This window comes from Xyrauchen texanus, chromosome 34, assembly GCF_025860055.1.
Source record: "Xyrauchen texanus isolate HMW12.3.18 chromosome 34, RBS_HiC_50CHRs, whole genome shotgun sequence".
Lineage (NCBI taxonomy): Eukaryota > Metazoa > Chordata > Actinopteri > Cypriniformes > Catostomidae > Xyrauchen > Xyrauchen texanus.
This window is the reverse complement of record NC_068309.1, coordinates 2,050,774-2,065,712: the sequence shown is the minus strand read 5'-3', so window position 1 is coordinate 2,065,712 and position 14,939 is coordinate 2,050,774. Positions and strand designations below refer to the sequence as shown.

The following is a 14,939-nucleotide window of genomic DNA, read 5'->3' as shown; positions in this document are numbered from 1 at the left end:
ATTTGGCAGACGCTTTTATCCAAAGTGATTACAAAAGAGGAAAACATAAGTGAATCATTATGTAGGAAATCATGAGCACTCACATTATAATGAAGTCTCCAGTCATACCAGGAACTTTATAAAAGCTGTTTTATTCTACATGGGGAGGGTCTCCACATGGGGGCGGCCATGTTATAATCACATGACCAGATGAATACTGCTGGCTTATTCTCAGTAACCGTCCTGTTATTAGACACTTTCACTCATTCATTAAAGTAATTATGGCTGACTGTGAATTATTAACTTCTACAATGGCATCTGAAACTGAAAACTGTTGTGTTTGAATGATGCTGCATCCACACCACTAGGTGTCAGTGTAAATACAAGATGACACAGACAAACATTACTGAGTGCACCTTTAATTCATAGAAATGCAAAATGCAGAAGAAGAATCATAAGCAGAGAAATGTTCCAGTTCTTTATTCATTTATCTATGGCCACATGAATGTCACTAAATGTGAATAAATGATCATTTAAAGAGGTAATATTCATCAAACTGAAATGCAGTGACTTTGTTCACCAGCAGGTGTCAGTGCAGGGGATTATAGATGGAAATAATACCCAAACCTTTGAATGTTGATCATTTAAAATGTGTTACATTACCAACAACAATAACAACTATAGTAGCGTTTAAAATGTAATTCTTATCCTAAAGTTGTGAATGATCAGTGCAAGTGTAACAGGTGTCCGCTGATAGTCCTCAAGAGGTGCACTAGCGACTGATGCTAGGGGCTGTAGCCTTTAGCCTCCCTGTTAGCACACCCGCCTCCCATGCCGGAGACTCGAGATCAAGTCCAGTACAGAGCGGGTAGAACCGGAGTGTTACGATGGTGCCGTGACCCGGATGGGATAGTATATGGCGTATGTACAGGATCATTATGATGTTTTTGCATTGTGATATTTTCATGAAAATGAAGCACAATTCCCCTTCTCTGGTTTATTCATAATACTGAAACTGCTCAAGCTGAACGCATTGCATTATGGGATACAGTATTCCACACAGTGGCACATCATTTCAGGTATTCTGTGCGTACTGCAGAAATAGTGAGTATGCTCTTCTAAATGTCCCTGGTAAACACAGACCACGGTAATCAGTTTCCCCTTCCAATACAAGTTAATACAGTTCATTAGGTCAAATATCAGCCACCAGTGTCGTCATAAATCACATTTAAAGGTGCACTCAGTCATTTCTGTCCTCGTCATGTGAGATGAAGAGTCACATCAGTAACATGGGGTCACATGACCAATTTAAAACTACTGGTTTGATCTCAGTAACTGCCCCATGATTGGACACTTTCATGCATGAAATGAATCCTGGTTAACTGTGCAGCGTTTCTACAATAGCACCGATCACAGAAACTGTTTGTGTGATGCAGCGTCCAGGCCACTAGGTGTCAGTGTCAGACAGAAATTACTGAGAGCACCTTTAAAATGGCAGAACGATTCAGAAAGCTTCTCACACTACTTCGAGATACCACATTCAACGGTTCACCCTTTTTTACTACGTTCACACTCTTCTTCATGTGTTTTTGGTGATTCATTCCTCGTGCATTTCGCCACCTCCTGAGCAGAGAGAATTTACAGTGAAAATATCCCACAGCTCTCATATCACTTCTGAAGACATGGATTAAACCACTGGAGTTTTATGGATTACTTGTATGCTGCCTTTATGTGCTTTTTGGAGTTTCAAAGTTCTGGTCACCATTCACTTGTATTGTATGGAGCTACAGAGCTGAAACATTCTTCTAAACATCTTCATTTGTGTTCTGCTGTAGAGAGTCACACACATCTGGGACAGCATGAGGGTGAGGAAATGATGAGAACATTTTATTCTTCAGTGTGAAACATCGAATCTTGCTATTGTGTATTCAGGCGCTGATGTCATTGACAAACCACACGCTGTTTCTGGAATCAAAATATTTAATAAGTACACAATTATTATAGCATGTATAAAATTTGGAATCACAATTGATGTTTCTGCAGGTAAAGTTTGCCACATTTAAAGATCGAACAATAAGAGCAGAACAGGAAGTAAATCATAATAGGAAAATAAAGCAACGGCTCTCAGCGGCGAATGCGCCGTCATCTTTAGTAAGTGCAATAAACATTTAAGAACACAGTAAAGCTGAAGCGCATTAGTACGGCGAGAGATCACACGTGTGTGTGTGTGTGTGTGTGTGCAGGAAACAACACATCACACATCAGAGAACGGCAGAATCTAGAACATTGTACATCATGAATCAGGGAATCACATATACTAGACAAACAACACGAGCAACAGACAGGAAGTGAGAACATGCTCTCTCCCTTAAGACGGCTAAACATTATTTACCACATCAGTGTTTCTGTCCTCAGTAAAAACATCCTTAAAACAACTTGAGAAGCAAAACTGAGTTTAGAGTTTTATTCTCTTTTATTTTGTTTTAAGCATAAAGTTAACAACATTTAATGAGGTTTATACTTAAAACAAGAAAAATACATTTAAAGCTGCTGTGATTGATTTCATGGAAATGGATGTAAACATGTTCGTACTCTGAGATATTCATGAAATAAGTGTGGTGAGATATCTCACCGGTCTCTGAGATGCTCTAGACTCTAAACAACAAATAAAACCGTGTCTGCGGTCTCGTTCACACAGTATTGTAGCTGCAGGGAATTATTGAGGCTTAATGCCATTTTTATGCCATGTAGTTCATAACAGTTGCCAGTGGGGGGGCGCTGTTTTACTGCTGTTGTGTTTATAACCATTCCTGCTCCCAATGAAGCTCATTTAGGCATCTCTGGAGGGCGGGGTTTTGGATCGAGGGGGCGTGGCTAATCAACGGCTCAGTCTCATGAAATCACTTACAGCAACTTTAAATACATTTTCAAGTAGAATAATTACATATTTTAACTGGAAAATAAGACATAAAAAATACTGCTTATGAAAACCACTTTTTCAGTGAATGAGTTTAAAATCTTTAGATATTTATAACTCTGTCTGACCCCGGATCAAAACCTCAAGATGCATCTCAGATCAGATTTCTGTTTATCGCTGTATTTTAAATGAATAATCAGCGGAAGGGAGACAGTAGGGCTGGGCGATAGGACGACGTAATCGGATATCAACAATGTCTTACAAAGATCCCGATGAACAGACGATGATCGACAATATCAGGAAATGGTAAAACCATGGATCTGGGAATATCCAAATATATTAATCAGTGGTTAGGGTGTGAAACTGCAAATGCCCTCCGACCATCTCAGGAGGTGCTGTGAGTTAAGATGCTTTATTTCCACGGAGCAGTTCGCACTTACACATTGTGAACGCAACTCTGCAGGTTCACTCAAATATATCTTTACATTAAAGACACAAAGACGAAAGTGATTCAATCAAAAAATAAGAACACACATTTATCAGCATTCATGTGGGAACACAAGGCAATTTATTATTATTTATTATGATTATTATTGTCTTTAGTTCTTCATCAGTAGACCGTTAGTAATTTTACACCTGTTGTTGTTGACGGATACTTGCGTTATGCAAATGAGACAGTAAATGTTTAAATAAGGTGGATAAATATGATTTTTCAATCACTTCATTATTTTATTGCTTTTTTCATTTAGTTTAAAGTGCAATTTGAATTTAGAAATGTCTTTAACGTTTATCACGTTTCAATAAAATCAATAAAGCAGAAATATTCCCGTCCCTCGGCCGGGGGTTGACCATATAATTATCGGCATATTTAAAATAATGTGAACGTATCGCCCAGCCCGGAGACCGACTGCAGTTTAGGTCTCCAGATTCCCATATGCAGGATATTGTCCTGAAGTTTGGGGTTGATTAGACCGGCAAATTAAATACTAATTAAAGGAATATTCAGCATTCGATCAACAGCATGTGTGTCATAATGTTGATCACCACAATTATTTTCGACTCGTTCCTCCTTTTCTTTAAAATATAAAATATATAATAAAGCATCAGTGTAACGTTGTATCAATTTTACAACTTTGTTCCACAGATGTGGTTAATAAGTGATTTAATGACAGTAAATACACATAATGTTCATGTTTGTCTATTGAAACAGTATTTTAATGTTTACAGACCCCATTGACTTCCATTGGAAGTGACTCACATCATGCCACGAGTGTCGATTGAACATCACTTGAACTGAACGCTGAATATTCCTGTCAGATCATTATTCAATGAAAACCCCAATCCTCAAACAGACATCAGTTCTCTGGGGTAAATCTCACAAAACCATCAGATACGGTCATATTCACCCTAAAAATCACCAAACCATGTGAGATCATTATATTTGCACAAAAACAAATATATAAATATATATAAATGTATGAGAATGATTAAGATTTATAGGGACATACATTTGTGATTTTTTAACTAATTATTTAATGACAATTAAAACCATTTTCCACTAAATTCTCATGAACGTAAAACAACAACAACAAAAACAATAATTATCATATATTTTTAAATTGTATTTATACATATTAAAACATTAAAATTACAAATTCACATTATACAAATTAAAGGTATTAAACTTTAAAGTATTTGATGCTGATTTAAATAAAAGTAATTTAAAACACTGAGAATAATGAGAACAAAACATCTGCAGAAATAATAATAATGACAATCTGCGGAGAAAATGTTTTTATCTGTCATGAAAATAACAATTTTCTTCATGCAAACAATAATTTCTTATTTCGGTCTTGATTTTGGAGTGACCTTTGACCTGGACATTTGTGAGATTCACCTTGAGGAACTGATTCAGTCCTGATGAACAGAAATGATGTCGGCCATGTTTCGTTCTTCAGCAGGGCCAGACAGCGTCCGTTGAGTTTGTGGTCATGACGGTGTGCGTTTGTCACGTGTCTTTCAATGCAAATGTCCGGCTGGTGTTGTTGTGAGAGCCCGTGTGCGTGCGTGTGTGTGTGTGTGTGTGTGAGAGACTCATCGTCCTTTACTGTATCCAGGGAAAAACTGATCGAGGATCAGCTGCAGGGTTTTGTTGAGGGTCATGTTGTAATCTTTGCCCAGGTCATGACGGCAGGCGGGACAGGTGAACACCTCAGCTCGAAACGACCTCTGCAGACACGTCTGAAACACAACAGGACGCTGTTACTGATCTGAGAACAGTGCTGAAGATATATTTGAGTTTCATTCAAACTAAAACTCTTCAATGTGAACTTGACCATCAACTGTTATCATTTACTCACCCTCATGTCGTTTCAAACCTGTATGACTTTCTTCTGTGGAACTCAAAAGGAGATGTTATGCAGAATGTTCATGCTGTTCTTTTCCATATAATGAAAGTGGATGGAGACTAGGTTTGATCTCTTTCATAAACTATAATACAGTAGTCCTTATGACTTGCACACTATATTCAAGTCTTCTGAAGTCATACTATAGCTTCATATGAGGAACAGACCCGACCTGAAGTCCAGCCCCAGTCACCATTTGTTTTGTAAATGAGCAGCGTGAACACTCTGTAAATCTACTTTGTGCTCTACACAAGAAAGTCGTAAAGGTTTGGAACAACATGAAGGCCAGTATTTTTAATGGGTGTGTATTTGTAGTAAAACACAAACCTTGCAGACGTTGTGCGAGCACTTGGTTGTGATTGGCTGGTAGGCTAACTCCTGACAGCACACACACATGAAGAGCTGCTCCACCTTACGCAGGAAGTCCTGCAGGACAACAGGAAGTGATGCATGTTGGTATTCATGGTAACTATCCTGACTGTAAAAGCACATCTGTGCAGCTCTGTTACAGAAACACTCTAAAATGAAGGATTCCTGTCCAGAACAACCAATGAAATGTGTGTGTTGCTAGTCCGGCAAACAACCCCCTACCTCCTCGTGGTGCCGGACGGGCAATGCTGTCATGGACAGTGCTGTGGGGGGAGGTCCAATTCTGATTGGCCTTTCCTCAAAACAACAAAAAACCACTTTGGATGGCCACGTGCAATGTTAGAACGCTCTGTGACAGAGAGGCTGCCACTAATCTGTCGGGAGCTGGACCAGTACCATCTCGATCTCTGTGGTATTCAGGAGGTCCGGTGGACCGGCTCTGGCTCCTGCCACCATGAGGGGTGGACTGTCCTCTACTCGGGGACTGCTAAACAACAGGGAGTGTCTCTTCTTCTGAACAAAAGAATGAAGGGGGTGTGGCGGTGAGGTGTGGGAAGCTGTGAGCCCCAGGATACTTTGGGCTCACCTTCCCATCAACCAGAGGCGAGGAGTGGTGGTCGTGGTTACTTATGCCCCCAGTGAAGATGAACATCCGTGGAGGGATGCAGGCAAGGCCGATGAGTCAGATGCCTTCTATGACCTCCTGTTACAGGTGCTGGCTAAAGTGGCCCCTCGGGATAGAGTCATCATGTTGGGTGACTTCAATGCCCGAGTTGGTCATGATGCTAGCACCTGGTCAGGAGTGATTGGAAGACATGGGCCAGATCAGCTCAATAACAACGGCAGGAGGCTGCTTGAATTTTGTGCAGCCCATGGGCTTGTAATTACAACACGCTGTTCCGGCATCGGCGCATCCAAACCACATCATGGATGCATGCCGGGTCCAAGCAAGAACATTTGCTGGACTACATAGTGACGGAACAGCGGCTGCGGGCACATGTTCTTGACACCAGGACCTACCATGGAGCTGATCTGACCACTTGTCATCTGTAAGAACCCGGTGAGAACACCCAGCTAGCTGATGAAAGTTGCAAGCGAGAATTTCATCATCGCCTGCGACTGGGTTTGGCATCGTCCCCCAATCCTACAGATGTTGAGGGAAATGGGTGAGGTTTAGGACTGTGGCTCATACAGCTGCTATGGCTGCTTAGGGTACACGGTCCAGACCTCCCCAGAGACCCTGGCTGACCGAGGAGGTGTTCAAGCTGGCTGAAAAAAAGCGACAGGACAACTCTCATCAGCTACAGCATCCCACATTGGAGAATGAGTAGGCTTACAGCAGCCTTCACTCGGAGGTTCAGAGAGCCATGAGGTGCTGCAAGGATAGGTGGTGGTCATGGGTTGCTGGATGGAGTCTGCCTCAGCGGCTCATGATCACAAATCACTCTTCAATTACATAAAGTAACCTGCAGCACCACACCTATTACCATCATTAGGGGAAAGGTGATCCAATCTCCGAATCCCAGTTTGCAAATTTGCTGAGCATTTCTGTGAAGTCCTGGGGAGGGGAAATCCCTCAACAACATGGGACAAAGTGGGGATTACCCTACCAAGGCTGCGGTGCCTAAAATATTGGAGGAAGAAGTCACTCCCTCTGGGTGGTTGGCTGAGGTGCCATCCATTGAGGAATTACTGAAAGCGATCCAGAGTCTGAGATCTCCCAATCGAAATGCTGAGGGAGGGGGGCGTTTGTGCACAGACTGCCCTAAACCGCACAGACTGTAACAACTACAGGGGCATCTCGCTCCTCAGTGTGCCGGGAAAGGTCCTGGCAAGGATTATACCGCCTCGCTAGGCACATGGAGGAGAGGCTTGTGGAGCCCCAATGCGGTTTCAGGAAAGAGCGGTCCTGCATGGATGCTATGCAGGACGCTACTGGCCAGTTGGAGGCAGTCGCCCTCCAACAACAACGGAGGGCAGAGGAGCGACGCTCACAACAATGAGCAGAGCGCCGGGTGGCTAAAGCACAGCAAGTTGGCACAGTAGAGGGCACAGGTGGTTCATCAGTCAGTCGACCAGAGGCATCTGGGTCTGCCCGTGACCTCCTGCCAGCGGGCTTTCAACACTTCACTTGGCCTCAAGGTACACATAGCCTGGCACAAGCGTCATGGTGACGTCACCGCCACTGAGTGGCGAATGGTGGTTGTTGTTGTTGTGTGTTTGTATGCGTGTTTGTGAGTGCGTGTGTATTTTTGTGTTTGTGAGTGCGTATGTGTGTTTGTGCGAGTTTGTGTGAGTGTGTGTGTGTGTGTGTGTGTGTGTGTGTACCGGTCCCTCTGTCAGGAAGCTCAGAGCTTCGTCCCATGCTCTCTTGTTTGGTTCGTCCTCCTGTATCAGATTCTTCTGCTGTTCAGACAAAACAAACGATTCCACGTCCTTCGAACGCTTCACCTCCGGCTCATCCTGCTCCTCACACACACCTGATACACACACACACCAACACAAACAAACGCACGCACGCGCACACACACCCACACACACACTTTAATATTTTACACATTTTAAGAAAATATATTTAAATCGTCCCCTTCACCTGGTTCAGCACTTCTCTTCAGTTATTAATGTGTTTATTTTTTAACATGGTTTACGTAAATATGTCATTGGTGTCACATTGTTTCATGCTCAAGTAAAAGATTTTTATTTAAAAAAATGTGATGACATAAGAGATCTTTAAGATTCTCGTTATGTGTGTAATTTCTCTTTATCGTCTTTATAGCAATTAATCAGAAAATAGATTTGTTTTCCCAGAGCAACACCGTGCCTATAATGCCCCCTAATGTGCAGTTGGACAGGTGAGAGGTGTAATGTGCGACTGTACCTGTGCTGTCGTCTTCAGGATTGTTTTCACTGCCGTTACTCTGCAGATCTTCATCCATGTCCATCACTGGTTTCTCCTCCTCTTCAACTTTTTTGGACACCCGTGAACGCGGTCGACCTCTCTTTCTGCCCCGCGAGGACCTGACCACCGCTTTGACACTCGCCTCTCGACGCGTCTTATTGGCCATCGCCTCCAGATAACCAGGAGGATACTGAAGGAGACAGATAATCATTATTACAGATCGCTGAAAGCTCTATTGCACGAAGAGTTCACCGTGTTACAGGAAACACATAACAGTATAAATAGCGAGTATTGATGCTGACTATCACACCTGGAGTCGTGAGTTTGTATTCAGGGCGTGCTGAGTGACACCAGCCAGGTCTCCTTAGCAACCAAACTGGCCCGGTTGCTAGGGAGGGTAGAGTCACATGGGGTAACCTCCTCGTGGTCGCTATAATGTGGTTCTCACTCTCGGTGGGGCGTGTGGTGAGTTGTGCGCGGATGCCGCGGAGAATAGCGTGAAGTCTCCACACGCGCTACATCTCCATGGTAACGCGCTCAAGTCATGTGATAAGATGCGCGGATTGACGGTCTCAGACGCGGAGGCAACTGAGATTCGTCCTCCACCACCCGGATTGAGTCACTATGCCACCACGAGGACTTGGAGCGCATTGGGAATTGGGCGTTCCACATTGGCAAATAAAATATTAGATTTTGTTCATTTGTAGAGCTTATTTCAGCCGCACTTTAATTCTTTTGCAAACTTACATTTTTATTTTAGTTAGAAAAACTAGTTTGTGTGATTTCTCAGTTTAGGAAAGTTACTAAAGAAAACAAACACACACAGTTTCCCGGTAAATGTCATCATACCTGTCACGGTTGTGTCTCCTCACCTGGACTTTGAGGCCCAGTTTTTTGCTCCGTTCGATTCCCTCAGGCGTCCACGGTGCCGGTTCCAGCTCATCTCGCCGCAGCAGGTAACGCCACACCAGGAAACCACACTTCCCGATCTCTGGCCAGTACTTCACCACCTGAACAACACCACACCAGATAAACTGACCTCACCTGTGTCACTGTCTTATCCAATCTTCACGAGGGCACTAATTTCAATATTCATGGGTTGATCTGTTGGAGTTAAACTTTCTAAAGGTCATGGTTTATTTTTTATTTATCATTATTATTATTATTATTATTATTATGTTTAGGCTATATTTACTATTTATGATTCATTTATACTGGTACTTTCCACCTGTTTTCAAGTCACTGTAAAAGCAGGACAGGGCAAATGTCTGGATTTTACAGGAAGTGGTTATACACACAGTGACAAAAAAAAAAAAGTATGTGAACCCTTTGGAATTAGCTGCTTTTCTGCATTAATTGCTGATTCGCTGTTTCTTCAGTGTCTCACGCAGGACTGGCACATTAACTGGTCAAGTGAAAAGAAACACACGAGACGTTGTCAGAATAGAAGATCCGGCTGAAAGTCATGAGACAGAAACATATTACCCACACTAAATGCACTTGTGATATTTAATAATAAATAAATGATATTGTTGACTTGTACACAAACTGCTCGCTCCTTGCTTCCTCTTTTGTAAGTTGCTTTGGATAAAAGTGTCTGCTCAATGATTCAGTCGGAAGAGGAAACACAGCGCTCTTCAGAGATTAGAAATGTGTAGAGTTTGCCATGGCATCTTCCTTGGTCTATAGAAATGTACATTTAATGAATTCAGCATGAATTAAATATCTCAGGAGGATTCAACAAATCCTCAAAGTAATAATAACAATAATAAATAACAACTGAATGTAGTACAACCTGTTCATAAACTAAAAAAATGTAATAATAATTATGTAAAAATATATTTAGGAAATATTTTTTATCACTGTATTGATTATCTTTAACTAGAATTTAATTTCATTCAACATTTTGAATGTTCTTGGCTGATAGGATGAAAAATGACATTTTATGCAAGTAAGCAACATGTCCTAAATGGGGCCCTGGGTCGGTCGGTTGCTAGGCAGAAATGGTAATCCCGCCACTGCAGCCAATCTGATGTCGCTCTTGTGGATTATTTCAACATGTCTGCACATTATGTTGTTTTGGGTCTGGCTTTAACTCGGGATCATCTGCAGAGATATTCTGTTTATGTTTCATGAGGCAATCAACGGAAATGCAACAAAAACATGTGTATATATATATATCATCTGCAGAGATATATTTATATATATATATATATATATATATATATATATATATATATATATATAAATATATATATAAATATGTTACTTTGGGACGATAATTTTTGCTTATTTCTTAATGAAACACACACACGGCCCAAAACAAAGAAACACATCGTTACTAACAGCACGGCCTAAAACAAACACATCGTTACTAACAGCACGGCCTAAAACAAACACATCGTTACTAACAGCACGGTCTAAAACAAACAAACACATCGTTACTAACAGCACGGCCTAAAACAAACAAACACATCGTTTCTAACAGCATGGTCTAAAACAAACACATCGTTACTAACAGCACGGCCTAAAACAAACAAACACATCGTTACTAACAGCACGGCCTAAAACAAACATACACATCGTTACTAACAGCACGGCCTAAAACAAACATACACATCATTACTAACAGCACGGCCTAAAACAAACAAACACATCGTTACTAACAGCAGGGTCTAAAACAAACAAACACATCGTTACTAACAGCAGGGTCTAAAACAAACAAACACATCGTTACTAACAGCACGGCCCAAAACAAACACATCGTTACAAACAGCACGGTCTAAAACAAACACATCGTTACAAACAGCACGGTCTAAAAAAAACACATCATTACTAACAGCACGGTCTAAAACAAACACATCATTACTAACAGCACGGCCTAAAACAAACATACACATCGTTACTAACAGCACGGTCTAAAACAAACACATCGTTACAAACAGCACGGTCTAAAACAAACACATCGTTACAAACAGCACGGTCTAAAACAAACACATCGTTACAAACAGCACGGTCTAAAACAAACACATCGTTACTAACAGCACGGTCTAAAACAAACACATCGTTACTAACAGCACAGCCTAAAACAAACATACACATCGTTACTAACAGCATGGCCTAAAACAAACAAACACATCATTACTAACAGCACGGCCTAAAACAAACAAACACATCGTTACTAACAGCACGGTCTAAAACAAACACATCGTTACTAACAGCACGGTCTAAAACAAACACATCGTTACTAACAGCATGGTCTAAAACAAACACATCGTTACTAACAGCACAGCCTAAAACAAACATACACATCATTACTAACAGCACGGCCTAAAACAAACAAACACATCATTACTAACAGCACGGCCTAAAACAAACAAACACATCGTTACTAACAGCAGGGTCTAAAACAAACAAACACATCGTTACTAACAGCACGGCCCAAAACAAACACATCGTTACAAACAGCACGGTCTAAAACAAACACATCGTTACTAACAGCACGGTCTAAAACAAACAAACACATCATTACTAACAGCACGGCCTAAAACAAACAAACACATCGTTACTAACAGCACGGTCTAAAACAAACACATCGTTACTAACAGCACGGTCTAAAACAAACACATCGTTACTAACAGCACGGTCTAAAACAAACACATCGTTACTAACAGCACGGCCTAAAACAAACAAACACATCGTTACTAACAGCACGGCCTAAAACAAACACATCGTTACTAACAGCAATGGCCTAAAACAAACAAACACATTGTTACAAACAGCACGGCCTAAAACAAACAAACACATCGTTACTAACAGCACGGCCTAAAACAAACACATCGTTACTAACAGCATGGTCTAAAACAAACAAACACATCATTACTAACAGCATGGTCTAAAACAAACAAACACATCGTTACTAACAGCACGGCCTAAAACAAACAAACACATTGTTACAAACAGCACGGCCTAAAACAAACAAACACATTGTTACAAACAGCACGGCCTAAAACAAACAAACACATCGTTACTAACAGCACGGCCTAAAACAAACACATCGTTACTAACAGCATGGTCTAAAACAAACAAACACATCGTTACTAACAGCATGGTCTAAAACAAACAAAAACATTGTTACAAACAGCACGGCCTAAAACAAACAAACACATCGTTACAAACAGCACGGTCTAAAACAAACACATCGTTACTAACAGCACGGTCTAAAACAAACACATCGTTACTAACAGCAGGGTCTAAAACAAACAAACACATCGTTACTAACAGCAGGGTCTAAAACAAACAAACACATCGTTACAAACAGCACGGTCTAAAACAAACACATCGTTACTAACAGCACGGTCTAAAACAAACACATCGTTACTAACAGCAGGGTCTAAAACAAACAAACACATCGTCACAAACAGCACGGTCTAAAACAAACAAACACATCATTACTAACAGCACGGCCTAAAACAAACAAACACATCATTACTAACAGCACGGTCTAAAACAAACACATCGTTACAAACAGCACGGCCTAAAACAAACACATTGTTACAAACAGCACAGCCTAAAACATACACATCGTTACTAACAGCACGGTCTAAAACAAACAAACACATCGTTACAAACAGCACGGTCTAAAACAAACACATCGTTACAAACAGCACGGTCTAAAACAAACACATCGTTACTAACAGCATGGCCCAAAACAAACAAACACATCATTACTAACAGCACGGCCCAAAACAAACAAACACATCATTACTAACAGCACAGCCCAAAACAAACAAACACATCATTACTAACAGCACGGTCTAAAACAAACAAACACATCGTTACAAACAGCACGGTCTAAAACAAACACACACATCGTTACTAACAGCACGGCCCAAAACAAACAAACACATCATTACTAACAGCACGGCCCAAAACAAACAAACACATCGTTACTAACAGCACGGCCTAAAACAAACAAACACATCATTACTAACAGCACGGCCTAAAACAAACAAACACATCGTTACTAACAGCAGGGTCTAAAACAAACAAACACATCGTTACTAACAGCACGGTCTAAAACAAACACATCGTTACTAACAGCACGGTCTAAAACAAACACATCGTTACTAACAGCACGGTCTAAAACAAACACATCGTTACTAACAGCAGGGTCTAAAACAAACAAACACATCATTACTAACAGCACGGCCTAAAACAAACAAACACATCGTTACTAACAGGATAAACGGATACAGATAATGCACAAAAGAACGCAAGTCCATTCACACTACCAACTTCTTACGAATGTGTTTTCTTTGTTTATATCGCTGGTGCTTGACAGTGCACGGGATATATAATTACACAGATACATTAGTGCTTTGCACGTGCAATTTCGCCAAACCTACTTGCACCTAGACTTGGCGCATACTTGCACAGACATTACCAAAACTTCACGGCCACGTCCATTGACTTTGTGCTTATTAGCTCTAATCGCTCTTAAAATAAGGCTCAGTGACTTTAGACAACTCTAGAGCAGGGTTCCAGACTGCATATGCGACCATTTTTTGAGAATGCGTGAGTTCAAATGTTATGTGGTCGCATTTGTGCGAGTGGACGCTCGCGCAACAGAACCTCGTTGTATCAACAGCAGCTGCTGCAGTCCGTAACTTATGTTCAACTTATGTTATGTATGAACGAGTACATCATGAATCTGTTTTCCAAATCGTGTTTTTGACTTAACCTGAATCACTACGGTAAGCCTATAATAAGTGTTTATATTCTGACTATTTTATCCCGGGCTCGGCTTGGCTGCGATGTTGCCCAGTGCCTGCGTGACTCGCCATAGACATTAACGGAGAGAAGTAGCTCTGGCTACAGTGTTCTTCCGCAAGGAACGTGCAGTTTATTTATAAACAACGTACACGTCACGCGCATTGCACACTGATGGTGAAACGCGCCAATTCCGAATTCACGAATTAAAATGAAAAGGTCAATTGCTGAATACTTTAAAATACAAAGTGTGGAAGTCAAGGATGCTGGTGGAAAGGACCAGCCAACGAGCCAGCACACAGACACAACTGATGACGAGAGCACAGGTGCGGACAGGGAGGAACCGAGTGAGCAAAGGAAAAAGAAAGGCACAACTTCCAGCAGCAATGGCTTAGACAGTATGTGGTTGTGATACGAGGCTAATGCCATGCATTGTTTGTACTGTAAACAGTGTGGCCCATCCATTGCAGGTCATTCTAAATTTGTTACAGGGTCTACGCAATTTAAGATTGAGTCTATTAAACTGCACAATGAAAGCAAAAAACATCAAACCTGTAGGGACCGGTGTGTCTCACGAAACACCGAGCCCCTTCCTCAG

At 41.3% G+C, this 14,939-nt stretch overlaps 1 protein-coding gene across 1 annotated transcript in view; it reads right to left on the bottom strand.

Moving 5' to 3' along the window:
* Window positions 1-398: 398 nt before the first annotated feature.
* The window catches only part of LOC127628181 (E3 ubiquitin-protein ligase UHRF2-like), a 54,153-nt gene continuing 39,612 nt past the window's right edge, over window positions 399-14,939 (bottom strand). The window contains exons 12-16 of the mRNA XM_052104910.1: window positions 9,442-9,579; window positions 8,549-8,759; window positions 7,999-8,150; window positions 5,629-5,727; window positions 399-5,137 (exon numbers count right to left, since the gene is read on the bottom strand). Coding sequence (XP_051960870.1) covers window positions 4,991-5,137; window positions 5,629-5,727; window positions 7,999-8,150; window positions 8,549-8,759; window positions 9,442-9,579 — 747 coding nt within the window. The 3' untranslated portion in view covers window positions 399-4,990. The remainder of the gene's footprint in view (window positions 5,138-5,628; window positions 5,728-7,998; window positions 8,151-8,548; window positions 8,760-9,441; window positions 9,580-14,939) is intronic.